The following is a 25,042-nucleotide window of genomic DNA, read 5'->3' on the forward strand; positions in this document are numbered from 1 at the left end:
CGTGGGTTTTTTGTGATCTGATCGAGGTGATTGGGACAAAATCTTCCAAAGGGACCAGGGACTGGACTAACTAAATTATCTTCCTCCCCATTTTTAGATATATAGTTAATGGAATTTTTTTTTGTTTGATCGTTTCTGTTCTAGCTCCTTCCTTCCCCTTTGACCTCTAAAGCAGAAAGATGAAGGACGAGGGTCCCTTTCTTCTCTCATTTCAGTATTGCCCCAAAAGGTTCTGCTTCACTGGGTGAATGTTCTGTAATTGTTTGATTCTTTAAAGCCAAAGAACAAATTCAAACTCTAGAGTCAGTGACTCTTCTCCCTCAGCCAAGAAACAATGGCAACAAAGATGGGTTGGTGTTTGGTTTTTTTTCCCAATTATATGTAGAAACAATTTTTTATTGCTTTTTGATATTTGGGGATTCATATTCTCTCCCCCCTTTATCTCTCCTCTCTCTTCCCCAAGAATAGAGATATTTTGTGTTGAAGCTAAAATTCCCCATAAGGTCCTAAATGTGGCTGAAAATGCAAATAAATGAGGCCGGTGGGTTGGTGGCAGTCATTCATTATCCTACAAGAGTTATTAGTAAAAGAGAAAGCAGGGTCCCTGGAAATCTGAAGAAGTAAGCTTTGGCTTGTCTCTATGAGGGCCTCTAAAAGCTTGAAAAAATTTCCTTCCTAGAGGTCACCTTTGTGGAGGACACATAAGTACCTTTCCATTTAGATTCTCTAAGAACAATTTAAGTCTCTCTCAGGGGTCTTAGATTCCAACTGGATGTTCTAGAGCCAGAATTTCTGGGCCCTGGAAAAATAGATCACTTGTCGGAAATTGTTAGACTGTTTTTCTAAATGTTCTTGCCATCCTATTCAGTGAATTACAAGGGGCTGACAGTATCTGGATCTTCTGAACAATGAGGCACTTGAAAGCTATTGCAACACTCTATGAGTACTTCTGGAGCAAAATGCAAGAGCAATGGAACCCAGGCTGAGTCTAGCATCTAACATACGAGGTGAAATTTACTCAACCGCTATGGTTTACCAATGGTGACCAGTAAAAACTAGTTAGAGATGCTATCTTGGTTTTGGCAAACAGGCAACTCAGCCCTTGGCAGTATTATGAGTACTCAAGAACCAAGTACTAATCTTTTTCCAGTTCCAATTAGGGCACTAGCCTCTGAGACATCTTTATTACCCAATTATCTTTTTTCCCCCCTTTTCCTGATCAGTAGCTAAGTTTTACACTAATGGGATTATAGGAGGTGTTGCTGACAGTTTCAAGAATTTGTATTGAAAGTAGTCCAAAATTCTCTACTTGTGACTGTGACTTAAATATGTTCATCTCAGCTCTTGAAATAGCTTTCAGAGGGAATTTCAGGCATTCCAGGAAAGAGAAAGAATTGGTTAATAAAAAAGGTAGCCTTGTTAGGAATTTTAGAAAGAAGGCAGGAGTCCCAGGTTCTCTGAAAGAAGGAAGGAAATAAATAAGGATTTATTAAAGCACCTACTATTATGTGCTTCTGGAAAGAACCTGAGGGATAAACCTTCCTCAGGTTCACTCTCATTTTTTTCCTAATAATCATAATGAACATTTCCATAGCTAAGCTTTGCAAATGCTATAATAATAATAATAATAATAATAATAATAGCTGTTATTTCTTATACAGCTTTATAACAGGCATTGTTTGATCATTTCCTCTAATACGATCCAAGGAGATTGGCGTTGGTATCCATTTTACATATGAGGAAACTGAACAAACAGAGGTTAACTTGCCCAGAGTTGCTAGTGAATGTGTGAGGGTAGATTTGAATTAAGGTCTTCCTGACTCCAGGGCTAACACTCTATTATGAAAATTATCCCTCTGTGGTAATTCAGTTTACTTAATGATTTCTTGTTCTACTTGGGACTCTGCCTCATGAATGAATTTCCCAGATTGCTAAATCACCGACAAAAAAAAAAAAAAAAAAAAAAAAAAAGACGGTCTGAAGAGCAAAAACCTGGTCAAACAGAGAAAGCCAAAGGAAGTCGTCTTTTAGTGAAAACAATGAGCTCAGAAGATGACTTTACTACAGGTTTTATAATTGTCAATACTGAAATAGAACAACATAATAATCTGAGACAGCTAGGGGGCGCAGTGGATAAAGCACTGAGCCTAGAGGTCGAGGAGACTCCAGTTTAAATTCAGCCTCAGACCTGGACTAACTCTGTGTGTCCCTGTACAAATCACTCACCCTGTTGTTGCCTTACTTTCCTCATCTGTAAAATGGGGTTAATAACCAACCATACCTATACCTCACAATGTCGATGTGCGAACCAAAGGAGATAATTGTAAAATGAACAGAACGGTGCCTAGTACATATTGTCAGCTATTATTGTCATTAGTATTATCAGCTAACATTTACATAGTGCTTGAAAGTTTGTAAATATTATCTCCCTTTGTACACACAGTAAGGATAGATGATTTGCCCAAGATCACAAAGCTAGTAAGTATCTGAGGCCAGATTTGAATGCAGGTCTTCTTGACTCCAAAACCAGCACTCTCTCTGCATCACCTAGGGACACCTAGGTAGTTTGGTCAAAAAAGTTCCACACCTGCAACTGAAAGGACCTGGGTTCAAATCTGGCCTTAGACACTTCGTAGTGTGACCCTGGTCAAGTGGCTTACCCCTAACTGCCCAGATCTTACTGCTCTTCAGACTTGGAACCAATAATCCTTATTGATTCTAAGAAGGTAAGGGTTAAAAAAGAAAAGAAATTAAACTGGGGCAAGTATGTAGTTCAGAAGACAGAAAGCCAGTCCTAGATTTGGGAGAACCTGGGTTCAAATCTGGCCTCAGTTAAACTATCACTCTTTGCAGATGGTATGATGGTCTACTTAAAAAATCCTAGAAAATCAAATAAAAGACTAATGGAAATCATTAATAACTTTAGCAAACTGGCAGGGTACAAAATAAATCCACATAAATCATCAGCATTTCTATATATTTCCAACAAAATTCAGCAACAAACGTTAGAAAGAGAAACTCTATTTAAAATTATGCTAGATAATATAAAATATTTAGGAATCTATCTGCCAAGACAAACACAGGAATGATATGAACACAAGTACAAATCTGACCTCAGTCACTTCCTAATTGTGTGAACCTGAATAAATCACTTAACCCCAATTTGTCTAGCCCTTGCTGCCCTTCTCTGTCAGAATTGATATGAACACAGAAGGTAAAGATTTAAAACAAAACAAATCTTCATTCTGGATCTATTTGGTTTCAAGATCTGTAGAAAATATTAAAGAACCAAAGACTTAGAGAATGTGTGAATGAAGAGAGGGAGAAATCAATGATATGAGTCTGGCAGGCAGACCTATGGACAAAGGATGAAATCGTCAACTGGAAGGGAAGAGGTTGGAGTTCTAATACTGCTTCTGTCACTAATTTGCTGTGTGTGTCCAGTATTAATTAGAAATTTTGTGCCTTTAGATTCCATCTCCCAGAATTCTTTCCCCATCCCAAAATCTTTTAAAGACTCAATGGCATTAATTTCATCCCTTCGTGGTTGCCATAATGTAAAGATTAAAATTAACATACAGTAACTAAGTATTATATTTTATAAAGTTTATTAATAAAAACTAAAGTAAAAAAAGCTAGCTAACCCAGCCCAGTCATGAAAGAAGAGAATGAGAGGGAGGAATTATAGAACTTATAAACAAAAAACATAAGCACACAGATAAATGAAAGGAAAAGGATGCTGGGTAATACAGAAAGAAAGTCTGGGGAACATAGTTCAAAGATAAAAAATTCCTAATTAATACAGTCCCTGGAAAATCCACTGGCTTTGGGGGAACTCATTGTTATTGTTTGTAAAATGAGAAAATTGGATCAGGGGAGAATATAATGAAGAAGTAAGGGAAAGGGGGTCAATACCAATCATTTCCTGCCCTGGCTGAGGGAGCCCAGAGAGAGCCCAGACCTGCTGCCTCCCCTGATGGCCAAGGACAGACAAGAGTCATGGAGGATCCTCACTTCAGGTACAATCCTATCCTACTACCCTGACACAAATCTAGGGGCCCCAGAAGACAACCCTACCAGACCTCCCACACTGTTGATCTTAAAGAAGTAACCATTAGTCACACTGGTCTCCTCCCTGTCCCTGTGTCCTACACAGGCTCATCCTTGGGAATGTGCATGACAAGCTCACATTCTCACCTCTCTCCCCTTAGCTTATCCAGATCCTACACATCCTTCTAAGTCAAGATCACATTACTCCTTCAAGAAGTATTCCCTGATTCCTCCAGCCAGCCCACTTCGGTCTCTCCCTTCTCTGAAACACAATTTAACATTTAATTATACATTCTCTTGTACTAATCACTTCCTGTGGCTTTTCTCTCCAATTAGGCTTAAAGTTCCAAGACAGGAACCCTGTCTAAAATTATAAGGCTTCAGATGTATTTTGACCTGATTTCACCAGAACAAGGAACTATGATGGAGAGAACCCTCCTCCACCAATGTAAAACAGCTAAAGATCTATGATTTTGAGAGATGCCTGGGATGGCAGAAGGATTAAGTCATTTTCCCAGTTTGACAGCCATTAGGTGTCAAAGAGAAGACTTGAACCCAGATCTGCTTGATTCTCAGGTCTTCCTGGATCTTTCCCACTCTACTATAGTGCTTCTTAAAGTATTATATAAATGTGAGTTATTATAATACTCATTTAGCACAGGGATTATAAAACAGAGTAAGTGCTCAATAAATACTTGTTGATGGATTTATTAAAAGGATGTGTGTTTGCATTTGTATCTGTATCTCGTTTTGTCCTTGCTTCATCAGACAGAATCATCACAGTAAGAATCCATCTTTTAAAAAATCCTTCTCAAGTTCCAATTGCTCCAAAGGGTATCCAACTATTTATACAGTGACCTAAAGGGAAATTCTGCCCTGTCTGGGGAAGAAGGGTAGAGGGCAACTAGGGTGGTTTTAATTCCATCTAAATTCTGTTCCTAACCCTATTCCCCAACCATCCATAAAGAAAGCCTGCCTTTGAGGACAATGTGATTGAAGAGGTTCTATAAGGTTCTACCTTCCCAGTCACTCCAGCCTGAAATTCTCCCTATTTTTGTTAATCCTCCTGATTATACAATAAAGACAAGGGTATTATGTGCAGATGGTATTGTTACTAGAAGAAAGAAGTGGGATTCTTGTCTTTCTCTTTGTGCAATGACACCTTTATATTAAATAATACTGGCAGCAGAGACATTGCAATAGGAAAGAATATTAGATTTAAAATTAGAAAAAATTTATTTGATACTATAAACAATGAATCAATATTAAATATATATGCACCAAATGATATAGCATTCAAATGCTTCAAGGAAAAGTTAAATGAGTTACAGAATGAAATAGTAAAATTACACTAGTAATGGTCCTCAACTCTCCCCTCTCAGAAATACATAAATCAAACTCAAAAACTAACAAGAAAGAAGGAGATGAAAAGAATTTTAGAAAAGTTAGATATGATAGATCTCCAAAGAAAACCAAATGGAAATAAAAGAGAATACACCTTTTTCTCAGCAGTACATGACACCTTTACAAAAACTGGCCAATATATGAAGTCGTGAAAACATCACACAAATGCAGAAAAGCAAAAATATTAAATGTTTCCTTTTCATATCATAATGCATAAAAATTACATTCAATAAAGAGCCATGGAGTCAGATTAAAAACAAATTGGAGGGGGCAGCTGGGTAGCTCAGTGGATTGAGAGCCAGGCCTAGAGACGGGAGGTCCTAGGTTCAAATCTGGCCTCAGACACTTCCCAGCTGTGTGACCCTGGGCAAGTCACTTGACCCCCATTGCCCACCCTTACTACTCTTCCACCAAGGAGCCAATACACAGAAGTTAAGGGTTAAATAAAAAAACACTGTATGAGTAAAAAAAAAAAAAAAAAACAAACAAATTGGAAACTAATCTAATCCTAAAGAATCAGTGGATGAAAGAACAAACCATGGAAACAATCAATAATTTCATTAAAGAGAATGACAGCAAGGATTTTTGGGATGCAGCAAAAAAAGTACTTAGAGGAAATTTTACTCTCAATGCTATGTCAATAAAATAGAGAAAGAGTACACCAATAAAATAACTAGAAAAAGAATAAATCAAGAATCCCTAACTAAACACCATACTGAAAATCTTGAAAATCAAGAATAATAAAACTGAAAATAAGAAAACCATTGACTAATAAAACTAAGAACTGGTTTTATGAAAAAAAAACTATTGGTTAATTTGATTTAAAAAAAAGACAATCAAATTATCAGAATAAACAATAAAAAGTTTAAATTCACCACCAATGAAGATGAAATTAAAGCAATTATCAGAAGCTATTTTTTCCAATTATATGCCAATAAATCCAAGAACCTAAACTAGATAGATTTATGTTTTCAAAAACATAAATTGTCCAGATTAACAAAAGAAATAGAATAATTAAATAATCCTATGTTAGAAAAAGAAATTTAACAAGTCATAAATGAGCTCCCTAAGGAAAAAAGCCCAGAACCAAATGGATTCACAAGTGAATTCTACCAAACTTTTAAAAAACAATTAATTCTAATACTATACAAACTATTTAGAAAAATATGAAAAGGAATCCTAATAAACCTTTTCTGACACAAATATGGTGTCGATACCTAACCAAGGAAGAGTAAAAACGGAAAAAGAAAAAACATAAACTAACTTTTCTAATGAATATTGATGCAAAAATTTTTTAAAAAACACTAGTAAGAAGATTTCAGCAATATGTCACAAAAATCATATGCTTTTACCAAATGAGATTTGTACCAGAGATGAAAGACTTGTTCAATATTTTTTAAAACTATCAGCATTTTGCCCATATTAATAACAAAAACAACAAAATCCATACGATTTTTTTCAACAGATACAAAAAAAGGTTTGATAAAATACAATACTCATTCCTATTTAAAAAAAACTCTAGAAAACAAAGGAATAAAAGGAGCTTTCCTTAAAACAAAAAGAAGTATCTTTCTAAATCCATCAGCAAGCATTATCTGTAATATGTAATGGGGATAATCTAGAAGTCTTCCCAATAAGATCACAGGTGAAGTGAGGATGTTCATTATCACTACTATTATTCAATATTACACTAGAAATGCTAGCTATAGCAATAAGAGAAGAAAAAGAACATAGGTACTAGAAGAGGCAAATGAGGAAGTTAAACTATCATCTTTTGCAGAAGATAATAGTATACTTAGGGAATCCTAGAAAATCAACCAAAAAAATTCAAAATTATTGACAACTTCAGCATAGTTACAGGATATAAAATAAACTCGCACAATTCATCAGCATTTCTATATAATATCAAAAAAAAGTCCAGCAAGAAAAGAATAGAAAGAGAAACTTAAAATAACTATAGAAAATAATAAAATACTTGAAAGTCTACTTGCAAAGACTAATCCAAGAACTATATGAAGACAATTACAGAAAACTTTTTACACAAATAAAGTCAGATGTAAAAAACTGGAGAAATATTCATTGTACATGGGTAGGCCAAGCCATTGTACATGGGTAGGCTCAGTGGATAGAAGAGCTGGGCCTAGAATCAGGAAGACCTGAGTTTAAATAGACTCTGACACTAGCTATGTGACCCTAGGCAATCACATCACATCTGTTTGTCTTTGTCCACTGAAGAAGAAATGACAAACTCCTCCAGTATTTTGCCACGTTTTGGTCAATAGGGTAACAAAGAGTCAGATGCAACTGAATGAATGACCAAAAACAAAGGTTGAATCAATACAATATAAATTATAATTCTTCCCAAATTAATTTATTTATTCAGTGCTTAAAGTACAAAAAAGGAAAATAACAAATGTTGTAGGGGATGTGGAAAAACTGGGACACGAATACACTCTTGGTGGATTGTGAACTGATCCAATCATTTTGGAGAGCAATTTAGAACTATACCCAAAGGGCTATAAAAATGTGCAAATTCTTTGACCCAGAAATACTACAACTACTAGGTCTATATCCTCAAGAAATCAAAGAAAAAGGAAAAGGGACCATAAGTACAAAAATATTTATAGCATCTCTTTTGTGGTGGCAAAGAATTGGAAATTGAAGGAATTCCCATCATTTGGGAAATGGCTGAACAAGATGTGGCAATGCAATTGTGATGGAACACTATTGTGCTATAGGAAATAATAGGCAGGATAGTTTCAGAAAAATTTGGGAGGACTTATATGAACTAAAGTAAAATGAAGTGAATAGAGCCAGAAGATCATTGTATTAATACTATATTGATAATCAGTTTTTCATTATATTATAATGATAATCAATTATGAATGACTAGGGGCAGCTAGGTATCTCAGTGGATTGAGAGCCAGGGCTAGAGATGGGAGGTCCTGGGTGCAAATCAGGCATTTCTTAGCTGTGTAACCCTACAAATCACTTAACCCCCATTGCCTTGCCCTTATCACTCTTTGGCCTTTTGGCAACTTTTGGCCTTTTGGCACTTTTGGCCTTTTGGCACTTTGGGCAACAAATACTCAGTAGTGATTCTAAGATGGAAGGTGAGAGTTTCTCTTTTTTTTTATTGAGTGCCTTAGCTATTCTGAGCAATACCATGATACAAGATACTTCTGAAGGACTTATGATGAAAATGCTATCCACTTTCAAAGAAACAACTGATCAAATCTGAAATGTAGATCAAAGCATACTTTTAAAACTTTATTTTTCTTGCATTTTCCCTATTTTTTGGTCTGTGTTTTCTTTTGCAACATGGCTAATACAAAAATATGTTTTGCATGACTGTACATGTAAAATCTATATCAATGTGTTTGCCTTCTCAAAGAGACAGGAGAAAAGGGAGAGAATTTGGAACTAAAATATTAAAAATCAACGGTAAAATTGTTTTGACATATAACAGAAAAAGTAGAAACATTCTTTAAAAATTAAATAAATAAAAAACAAGCATTTAAAAAAACTTAGATTTGACACCCAGCTCTCCTACATGCTAACTATGTGTCCTCAGGCAAATCCCTCTATAATATAGACCAGAGTCTGGTCCTCAATTTCTTCATATGCACAATGAAAAAGTTAGACTACATGATCTCTACAGTTCCATCCAGCTACAAACTATATGACCATAACAATCTCCAGAGGCAAGACTTCCAGATGTCCTATCTAACAAATTTTCAGAGAATTCCAGTTTTAGAGCTTCAGTGAACCTTACAGATCATTACAGTATACCAGACTCTCATTTCATAGCTGATGAAACTAAACCAGAGGTAAAAATTACTTCCCCAAAATCACAAAGCGAAATCATATTTTCATGCATCCAACCACTAAAAAATCTCCAACTAACATTGTAAAAACATTTAAAAAGAGAAATGCACTGCTCTGTTACCATTTTCTTCCATTTCATCCTGCGATTTTGATACCAAGTCTTTACTTGGAGTTGAGTGAGTCCCAGAGACTGAGCAAGGTCCAACCTAGAAGACAAAGGACACAAAGGTATAATGAGAAAAGGGAAAAGGCCACAAAGGTATGTAATGAAATACTGGAAACAGGAGGGCAGGCAGTAATGGGGTCCTCCAGGGTTCAATCCAGCACTTCTATCCTATATAAGCCAACACCAACTCTTCCAGAAAAACTTCCTATGGATGAGAATCCCTAGATCAAAAGTTCTTAATTTTGTTTATGTCATGGATCCCCCTTTGGCAGCCTGGTGATGCCTACAGACTCCTCACAACAATGTTCTTAAATGCATAAAGTAAAATGCAGATGATTACAAAGGACAACAAAAGTTGATGGAAATTGAGATGTGATCTTTTCCTAGCAAAGCTCATGGATCCTCTGAAACTTATTTTTGAGAAAGCCAAGAAGCTCTATCCTAGAGGATATGAAGAGATAATCATCTCCAAGCTAATGAGGGGAACTCCTCTACCTCAGAAATTTCACTATCAAAATTGGAATTATGTTGGAGAACCACATCCATCCCTTCATTATAAAGTTCTCCTCATGACATATATTTCACCTCTGGCATTTTAAGGTGAAAGCTCTGATTGAACAACCAAACTAGAAATAAAATAAAAGGCTACATAAATTCTATCCATTCTTTAATACCTAGAGTCAATCTTCCTTACATCTCCATTCCAGTTCTCCAATTCCCATGGTAGAACTGCTAAAAGGAGAAAAGTTTTACTGAAAATGATCAAAAAACTGAAGCCTAACAAACACTTGATGTCAAAACATTTAGCTCTTTCCTCCTACTTAGGAGAATTGTGTCCTTAACATCAATTCACCAAAGATTCTGGGACCTAGTATACTAATCTCTCTTTAGTCTTTCTGAAGTCAGTCCTGTCCACAGCCTCCTTCAGTTTTCTCTATGACTCAATCCACCTAAGGTCAAGCAGGTACATTAAGCTTCAGTTCATAGCCCTTCCACTGGTTACCAAACTACATTAGCTCACTTGGGAAATATGCATCTTTGACTCACTGCTGTCTACAGAAACATGCTTCTCTGTAATCTCTCTTTCTCACTACTTGCCACCGTTACAACTTCTCTCTTCCCTATGCTTTTACCTAAATAAGATTGCCTAGGAAACCAGGGAAACAAACAGAGAGGAAGAGAGAAAAAGCTCAGGGAGGAGTGATTGCTCATAGCCTCAGTCACGTACAAAGGTGAGGAACATCCATAATGGCAGATTAAGGCAGCAACTTCGAGTGCCTGCCAGATGGTGTCCACCTCCCCAGGCAAAAGAGCCAATCCTGTGCAGGTCTCCTGGAGCACTTGAGAGATGTCTGGGCAGGTATCTGAGGCCCCAGGAAGGGTTTTTAGGAGCTATGGAAAAGCTTCTCTGACTTTTTCTAATTGGCCTGAAATTAGTAGTTGGTTTTACCTATTCATCTCAAAGTCCTTTAGACACATTATACAATTAAATAATTTTTCTCGTTTCACTTGCCTGAAAAGTAGTTGGCTCTTATTGCCATATAAAGGATTGGGGTCACAGGGAGAAATAATGAAGATCTACGGCTAATCCCCAACTTCCTTTTAGTCACTGATTTTTAGTCTCTTTCCCTACTTAAACTTTGGCTTAAACAGCTACCAGAGAGCTTAATAGATTCATTTCGTTTTTACCGTCTTTCTCTGTGACAATGAAAAGTGCACTGGATTTGGATTCAGGAAAACCTGTGTCAAATCCCACCCTTGCTTCTTACCACTGGGGTACTCTGACCAATTGCTTAACTTCCCCTGGTCCCATTTTCTCATTTGTGAAATGAAGGAGTTCAACTGAATGATGAGGAAGATTCCTTTCAATCCTAAAACTCCAACCATCCCTCTAGACCAGGGATTCTTCACCCCCCTTGGCAGATGGGTGAAGTCTGTGAGTCCTCTCTCAGAACAATGTTTTTAAATGCATAAGACAAATTACCTAAGAATACAAAGCAAAGAATTCTTTGAAATACAGGTAAGAAAATATTAACTAAAACAACTTCACAGACCCATAGGTTAAGAACCCTGGCTCTACACCCTGTTAATTCCATGGTGAAACTGACACAAAACTAGTATAAAAAAAAAAAAAACAATGACTTTGAGATTTTCCCCAAAGATTGACATATTTTCTCACAAACTTCTTTATATCCTCCTCCTCTTGCTCGCCAGACAATTAACCTTCATTTAAAGGGCAGGACGTTTAAGTACAGAAAATGGATGTGTGATGGCACAGAAGACCCTGGTCACCAATCCCAGGACATGTTCAGACTCCAACCAGTAACCTCACCCATTTCACTCAGACAACTGCCATCTTCTAAGTGTTTCTAGCCTTCCAGTTCACTCTATTCCCTGAATGACTCCCAAATAGGGACACAGAGAAGGGCACTATGGAAGCCATTAGCCTAACAGCATCCTAGATAAGTGGTTGTTCTACTGAGGCAGCCACCCACCCCAGGAAACAGCTGCAGGGGTGGCAAGTACAGACTTTCATAAGTCCCCTTGGCACTCAGTGATCACCTTATTGAATATAATCCTACCATTGGCCCAGAGACTCACAGAACTTTAGAGCTGGAAGGAGTTTTAGAAATCATTCTAGTCTGATCCCATCATTTAGCAAAGGGCAGAATTGTCCTGAATCCCTAGTACAGCCCAGAGGCTAGTTCCCTGAGGGTGTCAGAAGCTGTCAGATTTCTGGGAAACTCTTCCTCCCTTCATTCCTCCCGCCTCAAATCTGTAGAACTGCCCTCTTCCTCTCCATGAGCTTACCTGTCTGGTGTGGATAGGTATTTCTGCTTCTGAAATTTTTTCTCCAATCCCATGAGCTGCAGCTCTGTGAAGATGGTTCGGCTCCGACGGGGCTTTTTCAACCTGGGAGTTGGCTGTTCGGTCTCAGATTCACTGCTGGCTGGGGCCTCACTGGCTGGGGCATCAGAGGTAGCCTCTGTAACTGGGCGACATGATAATGCCTGGGCAATTCGAGAGGTGGCAGGGACCAGGTGGGAGATAACAGGAGGCTGTCGAGTGATCACAGAAAGAAGGGGGTATGCCCGAAGAGAAGGGGAGCCTAAGAGACAAAATGGAAAAGCAGGGGGAAGGTCACCAAGAGGATCATAAGGATGGAAAGAGACTCTTCTCCCTATAACTAAAAACTGGGTAGACTATGAATAGGTTGGATTTATATCAGGAAAACAAGGTTGGTTCAAAAATTTTAAAACTATACACAAGGATCAGATTAATAATGAAAAGTATAAAAAGAACATAATTAGATACAGAAAAGATTTTAATGAGTACAACAAATATATAAAAAATATTAGACATAATAATGATTTTTCCTTTTATCTTCAGTGGAGAAACCCAAAAGGATATCCATTTTCCCTATCATTTGATGTAGTCCTAGAAATCCTCAGTAAGATAAGATTAAGAAACTGAAAGAGTAAGTATAAGCAAAGAAGAAAGAAAATAGTTCTCCACAGATACCATGATGCTTAGTTAAGAGAACTCTGAAGATTCAAGTAAAAGAAAATTAATTGAAACAATAATTTCAGTAATGTAGCAGAATGTAAAATAAATCTACAAAAATAATGTATCTCTATTTTTCTGCTGGGTTTTACTGGAAATATACCTAAATATAAATGCCATTCAAAATAACCATGTATAAAATCTTGGTGGTTCACCTATACAGGAATTATATAAACATAGCTACAAAACACTTTAAATAAAGACAGATAAAAGTTTCAGCTGATTAGTGCATACCAAAGCATTTTTTTAAAAGACAATATTGCTCTATTGCAAAAATGAATAATATGGAAATAGATATTATAACATTTGTATAACCCAGTGGAATTGCTTGTCAGCTCCCAGGAGTGAGGGATGGAAGAGGGAAAAGAAAATGAATCATGTAAAGATGGAAAAATGTTTTTTTTTCACTTATTGGAAAATTTATTTAATTGATTAATTTAGAATATTTTTCCATGGTTATAAGATTCATGTTCTTTCCCTCCCCTCCTCCCAAGCCCCTCCCATTGCCGACACACAATCCCACTGGGTTTTACATGTATCATTGATCAAGACCTATTTACATATTATTGATATTTGACTAGGGTCATTGTTTAGAGTCAATATCCCCAGTCATATCCCCATCAACCTATGTGATCAAGCAGTTGTTTTTCTTCTGCTTTTCTACTCCCAGAGTTCTTCATCTGAATGTGGATAGCATTCTTTCTCATAAATCCCTCAAGGTTGTCCTGGATCATTGCATTGCTGCTAGTAGAGAAGTCCATTACATTGGGTTGTACCACAGTGTATCAATCTCTGTGTATAATGTTCTCCTGGCTCTTCTCCTTTCACTCTGCATCAGTTCCTGGAGGTCATTCCAGTTCACATGGAATTCCTCCAGTTCATTATTCCTTTGAGCACAATAGTATTCCATCACCAACAGATATCACAATTTGTTCAGTAATTCCCCAACTGAAGGGCATACCCTCATTTTCCAATTTTTTTGCCACCACGAAGAGCATGTCTATAAATATTTTTGTACAAGTCTTTTTCCCTATTATCTCTTTGGGGTACAAACCCAGCAGTGGTATGGCTGGATCAAAAGGCAAAGAGTCTTTTAAAGCCCTTTGGGCATAGTGGGAAAATATTTTTAATAAAATAAATAAATAAGACAAAAATCTGTCTAGAAGAATAAAAATCCATGAATTTTGGAAATAATGAAAAAGAGTCCTATCTATGTTACCCTAAGCAAGTCACTTAACCCCAACTGCCTGTCCTACCACTCTTCTGTCTTAGAAATGGTACTTGGTGTTTAGGGGAAGGTAAGGGTTTTTTAAAAAGAAGGAAAAAAAGAAAATGGATAAACTATTCTCTAGTTTGACAGTTGGGAACAGGAAGGAGAAAGATGTTCTTTGGGCTCTGTAGTTTCTTTTCTAATTTTATTTTCCCCCCTATATGATTAGATTTCTCATAGACCTTGAGTTAGAACTATTCAGAAATATACATTCTGAGGTCAATGTCCAAATGTGGTCTGAGGCCCATGAACATTAAACAACTATTGGCAAGGATCTTCATTAGGGTTCTGCTTATATTATGAAGGATACTGATTAGTTAGCTCAAATAAAACCCCTCCTGAATCACGGCCTCATCATGGCGGAATCAATGAAACTATGAGCTATGCCATGCAAGGTTACCCAAGCTAGACAAATCATAGTGGAGAGTTCTGACAAAATGTGATCCACTAGAGAAGGGAATGGCAAACCACTCCAGAAGGTAGCACATTGGAAGGAGGATGAGCCCTTTGGGTCAGAAGGGTCTGGAATGCTATGGTCTGTGGGATCATGAAGAGTCAGACACAACTGAAAGAACTGAAAAACAAAGACTCTGTACCCAAAGACTGTCGCTGTGAAAATGCTGATTTGGACCCTGTGACCTTGTATCATTCTCACATACTTGTGAAATTTTAATACTCCATCTCTTCCTGAAAAATAGTAATCGTTACAATAAACTTTGGGTACCTCACTTTAAAATGAACACATGTTTTTAGTTGCCAAAAGAATAAATATAGAAATGAACTAGAATGAATGGATTTTCTAATCATTGTTTTCACAGAATCACTGAACCTCAGAATCAGAAGGGATCTCAGCAATCATTCTAATCTGGTTCCTACCTAAATAAAAACTTTCCATATAATCTACCCAGCAAGTGGTTATTCAGCCTTTTATTCCACATCAAGAAAATCTACTATTTCCCAAGGTAAGCCATTCCAGTCTTTAGTTGCTCAGTCATTTCAGTCATGTCCAATTCTTTATGACCCCCTTTATGGAGTTTTCTTGGCAAAGATATTGGAGTGGTTTGCCCTTCTCCAGCTCATTTTACATTTAAGGAACCTGAAGCAAATAAATAAATAAACAAATAAACAAATTAATGAATGAATAAATAAACAGATGCATAAGTAAATAAATAAATGAATGAATAAACAAACAAATAAATAAATAAGTGAATTGCCCAGGCTCACACTAGTTAGTAACTAGTCTAAGGCCAGATTTGACCTGATTGTCCCATTAGAGAACCTTTTAATTGTTAAGAAGTGTATCTTTACACTCCTGATTTTAAATTTATCCTATCCCATTTCATATTATTATTATATTTGTTCAAACATTCTACCCTTTTGAGATCTTTTTAGATCCTGATTCTGTTATTCAACATTTTAATTACTTCTCCTATCTCTGTGCTATCTGCAAATTAAATAAAAATGTTACACAAATCTTTAAGTCACTGGAAAAAATGTTAAAAATTAAAAGGTCACTGCAGGTAAGTAGCATAGTGGATAGAGCACCAAGCCTTGGAGTCCAGAGGACCTGGGTTAAAATATGAGCTCAGACTTCTCCTAGATGCATGACCCTGACTGCCTAGCTCTTGCCACTACTTTGTCACAGAATTGACATTAAGGCAAGAAAACAGGTTTTTAAAAAAAAAAATCAGAGCAGCAAGTGCTTATCCCTGGGTTGGCTCCACTGAAGACCTATTTCCAAATCAGGATTGAGCCATGAATGACTACTCTCTGAGTCTGTTCATTCAACCAATACACCTAGTTGCATTATCATCACATCTCATCACCTTATCTACTAGAATAGCATGAAAAACTTTCAAAGGCTTTGTTAAAATTGAAGTAAATTATAATTACAGCATTCTCCTAGATTATCTTCTAGTAACTTTATCCAAAAAAGGAAATGAGACTAGTCTGACATGACCTGGTTTTTTTTATTTTTTATTCCAAATACAAAGCCAAATGAAATAATTTGTATATGAAAATGTATATTTTCATATACAAAGATAAAGAAAATAATATACAAAAGAAATCGCAAATCTCTTATACATTTAGCTTATTTTTCTTCAAAACACAAATGTCCTAGCCTCTCCTTACCCTCCTTGCATTACAAAAGATGTTGTCAAGGTGGCCAACATGTACATATAAATTGTCTTTCTGTTCGCTTTCTGGAGGTAACATCACAATTTATTTTTCCAGCATTAATTCTGTGGCTGTGTATAATGTTCTCCTGGTTCTACTCATTTCACTGTTCATTATCTCTTGTAGATTTTTTCAATTTAAAAAAAAATCAGTCTGTTTATTGTTTCTTATGATGCAGTAGTATTCCACCACAACTGTATACCACAATTTGTTCAGTCATTCCCCAGTTGATGGGCATCCATCCCTTCAGTTTCCAATTCTTTGCCACCACAGAGAGTTGCTATAAATATTTTGGAACATATGGGTTCTTTTCCTCTTTTCCTGATCTCCTTGGGAAACAGACCAAGGAATACACAGTTTTATAACTCTCTGAGAGTAATTCCAAATTGTTCTCCAAAATGGTTGGATCAATTCGCAGATCCACCAACAATACATTAAATGTCCCCATTTTTTCATATCCCCTTCAACATTTGTCACTTTGCCCTTTTGTCATTTTAGCCAGTGTGGTGGACATGATGTGATATCTCAAAGTGGTTTTGGTTTGCATTTCTCTAATCAGTAGTGATTTCGAGTACTTTTTCATATGCTATATATGGCTTTCATTTCTTCATACAAAAATTATCAGTTCATATCTTTTGCCCACTTATCAGCTGGTATATGGCTCATCTTCTTATAAATTTGACAAAGCCCTCTATATATTTATGAAATATATGAAAACCCTGAAAGGCTGCCTGTAAAATTCTCCCCACCCCTTCCAATTCTCTCCTTTCCTCCTAATCTTGGCAGCATTTATTTTATTTGTACCAAACTTTTCAATTTAATGGATAATTTATTTATCCATTTTACATTTCACAAAATGCTCCATTTATTGTTGACTCATAAATTCCTCTCCTATCCATAAATCTGATAGGTTCATTCCTGTCCTTCTAATTTACTTATGGTATCCCCCTTTTATGTCTAGATTATAAAACCATTTTGATCTTATTTTAGTGAATGGTGTAAGATAATGGCCTAAATCTAGTTTCTGCCAAACTAGTTTCCAGTTATTCCAGCTATTTTTTACCAAATATTGATTTCTTATCCCCAAAACCTGGATCTATGATTTTGTCAAATACAAGATTATTATAATCTTTTATTGCTGTTTGTTGTATTCTGTTTCACTGATCTACCTTTCTACTTCTTATCCAGTACCAAATAGTTTTGATAATTACTGACTTATAATATAGTTTTAAACCTCATATTGCTAGATAGCCTTCTTTTATTTTTTTTTTTAAATTAATTCCTTTGATATTCTTGGTCTTTTATTCTTCTAAATGAAATTTGTTGTTATTTTTTCTAACTCGTTTTAATTATATTGGTTCTGTTCATCCATGGACAATTAATATTTCTCCAAATATTTAGATATGACTTTTTATATAAAAAGTGCTTTTTAATTAATGTAGTTCCTGGGTTTGTTTTGGCAGGTATGCTTTAAGGCAGTGATGGGCAATTTTTTAAAGAGGGGGCCAAAAGAAAGAAAATGCTCATCTGTTAGTCTGTTTCTAAGGCAACTCTTTAGAAGTTTCATAGTATTGTATCCTACTCATTGTATTTGTCAGATTAGGAATAATGTCGTGCAGCCAGATAGAACATTTCAGGGGGCTGCATCTGGCCCTCGGGCCATAGTTTGCCCATCACTGCTCTAAGGTATTCATTTTATCTGTGATCATTTTAAGTAGAGGATCTCTTTCTTGTTCTTCTTGCAGGATTTTATCAATAATATATAAAATGGTGATATATAAAAATGATGACTCATGCGGATATTTTTACATCCTGCTACTTTCCTAAAAATATTGATAGTTTTGACTAACTTTTTTGGTTGAGTTTCTAGGATTTTCCACATATATGATTTATATGATTATTTTTTATATCTTCAGAATTTCATTCTTGAGAGCTTCTCTGTCTTCCTATACTATGTTAGCCCTGTAGCATTTTATTTCATAAGATGCTACCTAGTCTTTCACTAAATCATTGAAATCCAATCTCCCAAAATCTAGGGTACGTGTCAGATTATAGCTAGCTTTCCTCTTCTCTACCTCAAATTCTAAGATAGAATGGCCATTTCACTGGGTGTTATCATTCCCATTTTAGAGATAGGAAGTCTCTGCCTCTGAGACATTATATGACTTGCCCCCATTTTAGTGAGTATATTAGAGCACTTGCATAAGCAAAACTCTTAATCACAAGCGAATGTAAGCTTCTTGAGGACAAGGGCTATTTTCCATTCGTTCTTTCTGAGTCCAGAACCTAACATAGTGCCTCTTACAAAAGAGAATTTTAATAAATGCTTGGTGGATTAGGTTGAATTGTTCTTTCCATCTTACCAAGATATCAAATATACACTTCACAGACCAAACAGAATATTTTCAGGCTCTCTTTTTTTTTTTTTTTGAAACTATACATAAAGCTTATTTGTCTGAACAAGAGTGTGGGCACACACACATCAAGGTCAGAGACTGAACTTTTTAGTCATCTGCTCAGCAATATAGCACGTCCTTCCTTCCTAACAGGGAAAGGCACAAGGCCTTTTCCCTCCAGCAGCGACTGTCCCAACACACTATACAGAGGAACAGGGCTCCCAAAGGGTAGATGTGCTCTGACAAGTACCTGGGAGCCCGTCTCCCACCCCTCCTCCAACAAACCAATCCCTAAAAACATACTCCCATTTCCGGTAGAGATAGACAAGTGCCAAAGGTTTGAATGGATAAGTATCTCTAGATTTCTAGCTTGATGGATTTATATGCTAAGAATTCCTGTCTTATATATCTTACAAAAAGCTTCCAAACAACACATGTAAGACACAAACACACACAAAGACACAGGTGCAGACAGATAAAGAGATACACGGGGGGGGGGGAAAATATGCAGCAAATGCACTGGGAGGAAAAGATAAATAGAAACAGTTCTGCTGATCCACTCATGTGTGCAAATGAGCAAGCGCATTCACACACACAACTGTTCCTATAGATACAGGCTCACAAGTTTACAAATCACAACTCCAGTTTGGTTGCCTGGTGCTGGAGGCATAGAAAAAAACTAATTGGGAGCATTTTCCCACAGAGAGGCCCATCGACCAGTGAACCCTGTGTGTCTCTCTCTCTGAATCACCTCCACTTTCTCACGTGAAGCAAAATTTCAACAGCCCCAGGGTCTGTCGGTTTCCTTGTCAAATCATAACTTCTTCTCCAAAGCTGAAAAAGCTGGTGGTTATCCACAGCAAGATTACTTTCCCCTTCCCCCTTTTACGAAGGATGGTCATGATTCTACAAATAGTCATTTGATCTTTGCAAACCATCATTTAAAAAAAAAAATCCAAAGCCACAACTTGAAGATCCCTGATCAGGTCTGTGAGTAACATTAGTCTAGAGCAGTGGTGGTGGGGATAAAGGAGCATTGGCTGAACATGATCCAGAGTCAAAGCCTACACCCATAAAATGAAAAATGGAAAAAATGAACATAAGATAGTTAAAAGTGGCCATTTTACACTAGAAGTTAACTCCAGAAATAGGGAAGAAGATAGACGAGGTTTCTCATGGAGGTTCAAGTAATTGTGTGAGAAAGAGAAAGGAGTGAGGGGGAGTGAAAAAGGAGAGAGGGGCGAACAGCTCATACTTGGCCACTTAACCTCATTGTAACCAGTGGTTGGAGTAAACTCAATCTTTACGAACTTTGGCTTTGTACGTCTAAGTAAAATAGAAAATGTTTTAAGAGGCCAACTCAAAGGCCGACAAGATGTCTTGGCTATAGACTGGCTCATAAAGTGAGGAGAACATTTTGATGAGTTAAGTGTAAATGAATCAGAAACATACGGAACGAATTTCCCCCAGTATCCACATGGAAACTGAAATCCTGAAATTGCCACGATGGAATAGCTATCCCATCAAATAAAAATGTTTAACTGTACATGCAGGCTTTACATATGAAGGGCAAATAGGTGTGGCAAAGCAGCTCTTTAGGGTTTAGATAAATCCAAAAAGTCTGAAAAAGGAGCTCAGGCAGCCCAAAGAAAGCAGAGAAGATAGCATAATGCTATCCTCTCACACAATAATAGTAGCTAGCATTTATAGACTGCTTTAAGGTTTGCGAAGCACTTTTACAAATATTATCTCATTTGATCGTGACAATAATTCTAAAGTAAGTTCCATTATTGTTCCCATTTTATAGATGGGGAAACTGAGGCTGAGACCGGTTAAATAACTTGCCCAGGATCACACTGCTAATATATATGTATTATTTATATCATTATATTTATATAATAATTATTATAATTATTACTTTAAATAAATATATTATATCATTTATTACCTTAATAATCTTTAATTTAATAGTTAATCCTATAGATAATATTACATAATCTAAATTTAATACCAATTTAATTCTATAAATGTAGTACCAATATAATAATAATATAGTTAATAAAAGAAATATTTTAATTAAAATATTTTATATAATAATAAATATCTAATATTTTAATATTAATTAATTTAGTAGTATAATGATAAAATCATTGAATAATCCTCTATATGAAGAAATTCATATATAATTATCTCTATATAAATAACTTTATAGATATATAAATAACTATATATGTCTATATGTGTACACACACACACACACACACACACACACACACACACACACACCCAAAAGGTTGTCTTTTGCCTCTTTTTATATCCCTAGTGCTTCAAACAGTACCTAGGTACATAGTAAGCTCTTACTAAATGTTCATCAATTGATTGTCTGAAACTGGATTCAAATTCAGGTCTCCCTGACTCCAGGTCCAGCATTCTGTCAACTGCACTACCTAGTTGGCTACATCACTTATACGGAATGCCATAACACCCATTCAAACAAAGAGACAAGCTCTGTCCCATCAAATTCAACCAGCACAATAATTAAAATATTTAAACACCCACAAGCCAAGCTACAATATACATGCAGTGCCTGACTAATTAAGCCAACTTCAGAAATATATCTGAGGACTTTACCAGTCTTTACCAACCTATGGCGGGCAGATATAATATTCATGGCTGTAGAATACAAACCATCACAAATTGCTATAGGCAAAAAAAATACCCCAACTGGGCAGCCACTCTAGTAGCTACATGAAATCTTTCCACACTAAAGTAATCTGATTATTATTACATTTTTATTATTATATTTTATATTATTTATATACTATATTGCTAACTGGTCGTGGTTGTTGGTCAAATTAATATATTATATTATATCTTTAGATAATAGAGATACTCTTTTTCCCTAGGTCTATCCTACCTTAGACTGACTGGCATAGGTGAGGCTCTGACTCAGGGAGTCCTGCACTTTGGAGAACTCTTCTCTATCAAAGGCACAAAATAATTAAGAGATCTTTTTGGAGAGAAGAGACCCTCTCACTACCTCTGAGCCCTTGGATTCAGACTTAGACCCCTGAGAATAATCCTTGCCTAGAGAAGAAGATGTTATTAGTATCCCCATTTTACAAATGAGAAAATTAAAGACGAAAAGGGTAAATGACTTGCCCAGGGTCATATAATCAGTTAAGGATCTGAGTTAGGATTTGAATTTAGGTCTCCCTCATTCCAGGTCCAGTACTAGACTAGTTCTCAAACAAACCTAGATCTCAATCACTCTCTTTGAAACCTCTGTCAGAAATAGTAAATTTGGATTTAGAGGCAGATTTTTTCATTTTCTGTTACTAGGGAGAGGGACATGCAGAACCAGAAGTATTGGGTATAACCTGCAAGGAATATGATTTTAGCTCAATAAAAGGAGCTTTTCAGAGGTACTTTGGCTTACAGCAGGCCACCCCATTATGTGCTAATTGTGTGATCATAAGCAAGTCACTTAAACTCTCAGTACCCTAAGCAAGGGTTCATGAAAACAGTGAACCGTTATAACTTAAAAAATGATTTACAAATTATAAATATGTTCTTCTATGCTAATATGTTATGTTACAAAACATGCACAAAAACAGTTATCAAAAAATGGGGTGAAATAGATATACTTTAAATACTTTATTAATGGTACAAAACCTTTTTTGCCCTCACTAAAATATTAATTTTTTTAGTGAAAACAGTGATTAAATATGCTTGTTTTTTAAATGATGCATATGGCTTGGCAAAAATATAGTTAATAATTAGTTATTCGGTTTGATTTACAAGATAATCAAGCATGTGAATTGTTTTAACTACTTTATTTAAACACCCAAATTTTTATTAATCAGAGTAATCACTTTTAGAATGGGGCCTGAACTCCTTAGTTCATTGATATAGGGAGCTAACAAGTGAGGAAATTCCCCGTCAGGCCTCCATTTTCTCTGTAATTTATAGACTCAGGGGGTTTCTTAAGACCACTAAGAAGGTCTAATTTGCCCAGGATCCCACAATCTGAGTCACAGGCAAGACTTGAAATTCCTATCTTCCTATCTCCGTGGCCGTCCTGTTCCATAGATTCTCCTAGAGGTAAGTTCTCTCCCCTCTGAATTTTTTCTTGAGCTCTTTGTATCTTGTCTTTGCACTCATCATAGCCTGCCCTGCATTAGAGTTCTTTGTGTACATGTATGTCATCACTGGCAGGCTCCATGAGGCTAGGGATTGCATCTTTCTCTTTGCAGTGTTTGTGCCCAACCAATAAGCGTGTATTAAGAGCCTGATATGTGTCAGGTGCTGGAGATACTAATACAAAAATGAAGTATTTCCTCTCTTCGAAAAGCTTAGAATTTAGTAGGAAGAGGCAATGTGTTCACAAATGAATAAACAGAGATTATACACAAAGTAAATACTCCTTGAGTTGGAGTAAGGATAACTGCTGGGGGAATCAGAGAAGTCCTCTTGGAGGAGATGGTACTTAAAATGAAACCTGAAGGGTACTAAAAGTTCAAAGAGAAAGGGAGAAGAGAATGAGCATTTATAAAGCAGCCACAATTTATATAGTTAAGGAAACCTAGGCAAACAGAAGTTAGGTGACTTGTCCAGGGTCACACAGATAGTGTCTGGGGCTAGATTTGAACTCAGCTCTTCCTGTCTCCAGAAGCAGTGTTCTATCCATCGGGTTACCTAGCTTGCTACAACAAGTAGTGATAAAGAGAAAAAGAAATTCCAGGCACAAGGTAGAGTTTATGCAAAGACAAAGAGAAAGGAGATGGGATGGCATATGTTACATTAAAATTTGATGATATTAAACTTTAAATATTGATATTAGTAGAACATTTTAGTTAACAGCTTTTGATTTCCTTCATTTGCTTTTAATAATTTCTAATATGTCCTTCATTTGGCTGCTTAAAAGTTACTAGTGCAGGCCTAGAGACGGGAGGTCCTAGGTTCAAATCCAGCCTCAGACACTTCCCAGCTGTGTGACCCTGGGCAAGTCACTTGACCCCCATTGCCTACCCTTACCAATCTTCCACCTATAAGTCAATACACAGCAGAAGTTAAGGGTTTAAAAACCAAAAAAAAAAAAAAAAAAAAAAAGTTACTAGTGATTTGCCAAAATTCTTAATAATTCAAAAAGTAAGCCTGTTTCTTTAAAATTTGTTCTTAAAATATATCACAATAATTAATTTTGACTTCCACTGTAATAAACTTATATTTTTAAACCCTTCTGTCTAAAGAAGGGGAAGATTGATGGTTGCCATAAGTACACTAACTCATCATATTCTATAGAACTAGTGTTTCCAAATTCCCAAGATGATTTTCAGACTTTGGGAATGCAAAATCCACAAAATTGCCAGAGTAATTATTTGTTCCATATTTTTCATAACATTTATTTATGTTTTTAAATAATGAGTGACCATAATAATAAACAGTGAATCACTTCTCTGTGAGTTATACTAAAATTGTCAGGTTTTCCATAAAAACAAAAATGACAAATGCATGGTTTATTCTTCTTATGTGCCAAAATTATGACAATAAAACATTTTTGGCAATAAGCTATCAGATTTCCTTTATTGTTCTTATGATATTCCTTCCCAACATTCTTCATATTACATTCATTATTTTGGATATCTAATAAAATTGTATAATAAGTAAAAAACATTGTTTCATTGCATTTATAAAGAATTGTAGCCTGTAGCAAATATTCAAACACTAACAAATGTTAGCAAACATTACTCAGTAGTACTCGAACAACATAACTCATGTCTCCTAGAAAGGTTAAACAGCTCTGCATAATCTGCCAAATTAAGAAATTATTTTGCTTCCAAAATTTGCTCCTTCTTAGATTACAACATTCACAGGATTTCTATAAAGTATACTATGCGTATAAATTTATTTACTATGTTTGTAAGAATGTCTCAGTGTTAGCGGCAGACAGGGCCACGAACATACTCTTAAAACATGGCAACAGTTACAAGCAAGACTGACTGATTAAATTGCGACCACTTCTGTCATACATATTCCTGTCCCAGTTCCTGGAAATGTCAACCTTAACCTTCGACTCTGTGTGTCAGCATTTCCTGTTCTTGTTTTTGACTTGATATCAATGAGTTCCTTTGAAACAGTAACATCTCTATGTCGATTATTAACCTTTAATTCTCAAAAGGAGAA

General features: G+C 36.0%; 1 protein-coding gene across 1 annotated transcript in view; it reads right to left on the reverse strand.

Moving 5' to 3' along the window:
* Nucleotides 1-25,042, reverse strand: part of BARX2 (BARX homeobox 2) — an 89,460-nt gene that overhangs the window by 9,126 nt on the left and 55,292 nt on the right. The window contains exons 2-3 of the mRNA XM_044666169.1: nucleotides 12,260-12,557; nucleotides 9,404-9,488 (exon numbers count right to left, since the gene is read on the reverse strand). Coding sequence (XP_044522104.1) covers nucleotides 9,404-9,488; nucleotides 12,260-12,557 — 383 coding nt within the window. The remainder of the gene's footprint in view (nucleotides 1-9,403; nucleotides 9,489-12,259; nucleotides 12,558-25,042) is intronic.

Source organism: Gracilinanus agilis, chromosome 3 (assembly GCF_016433145.1).
Source record: "Gracilinanus agilis isolate LMUSP501 chromosome 3, AgileGrace, whole genome shotgun sequence".
Classification (NCBI taxonomy): domain Eukaryota; kingdom Metazoa; phylum Chordata; class Mammalia; order Didelphimorphia; family Didelphidae; genus Gracilinanus; species Gracilinanus agilis.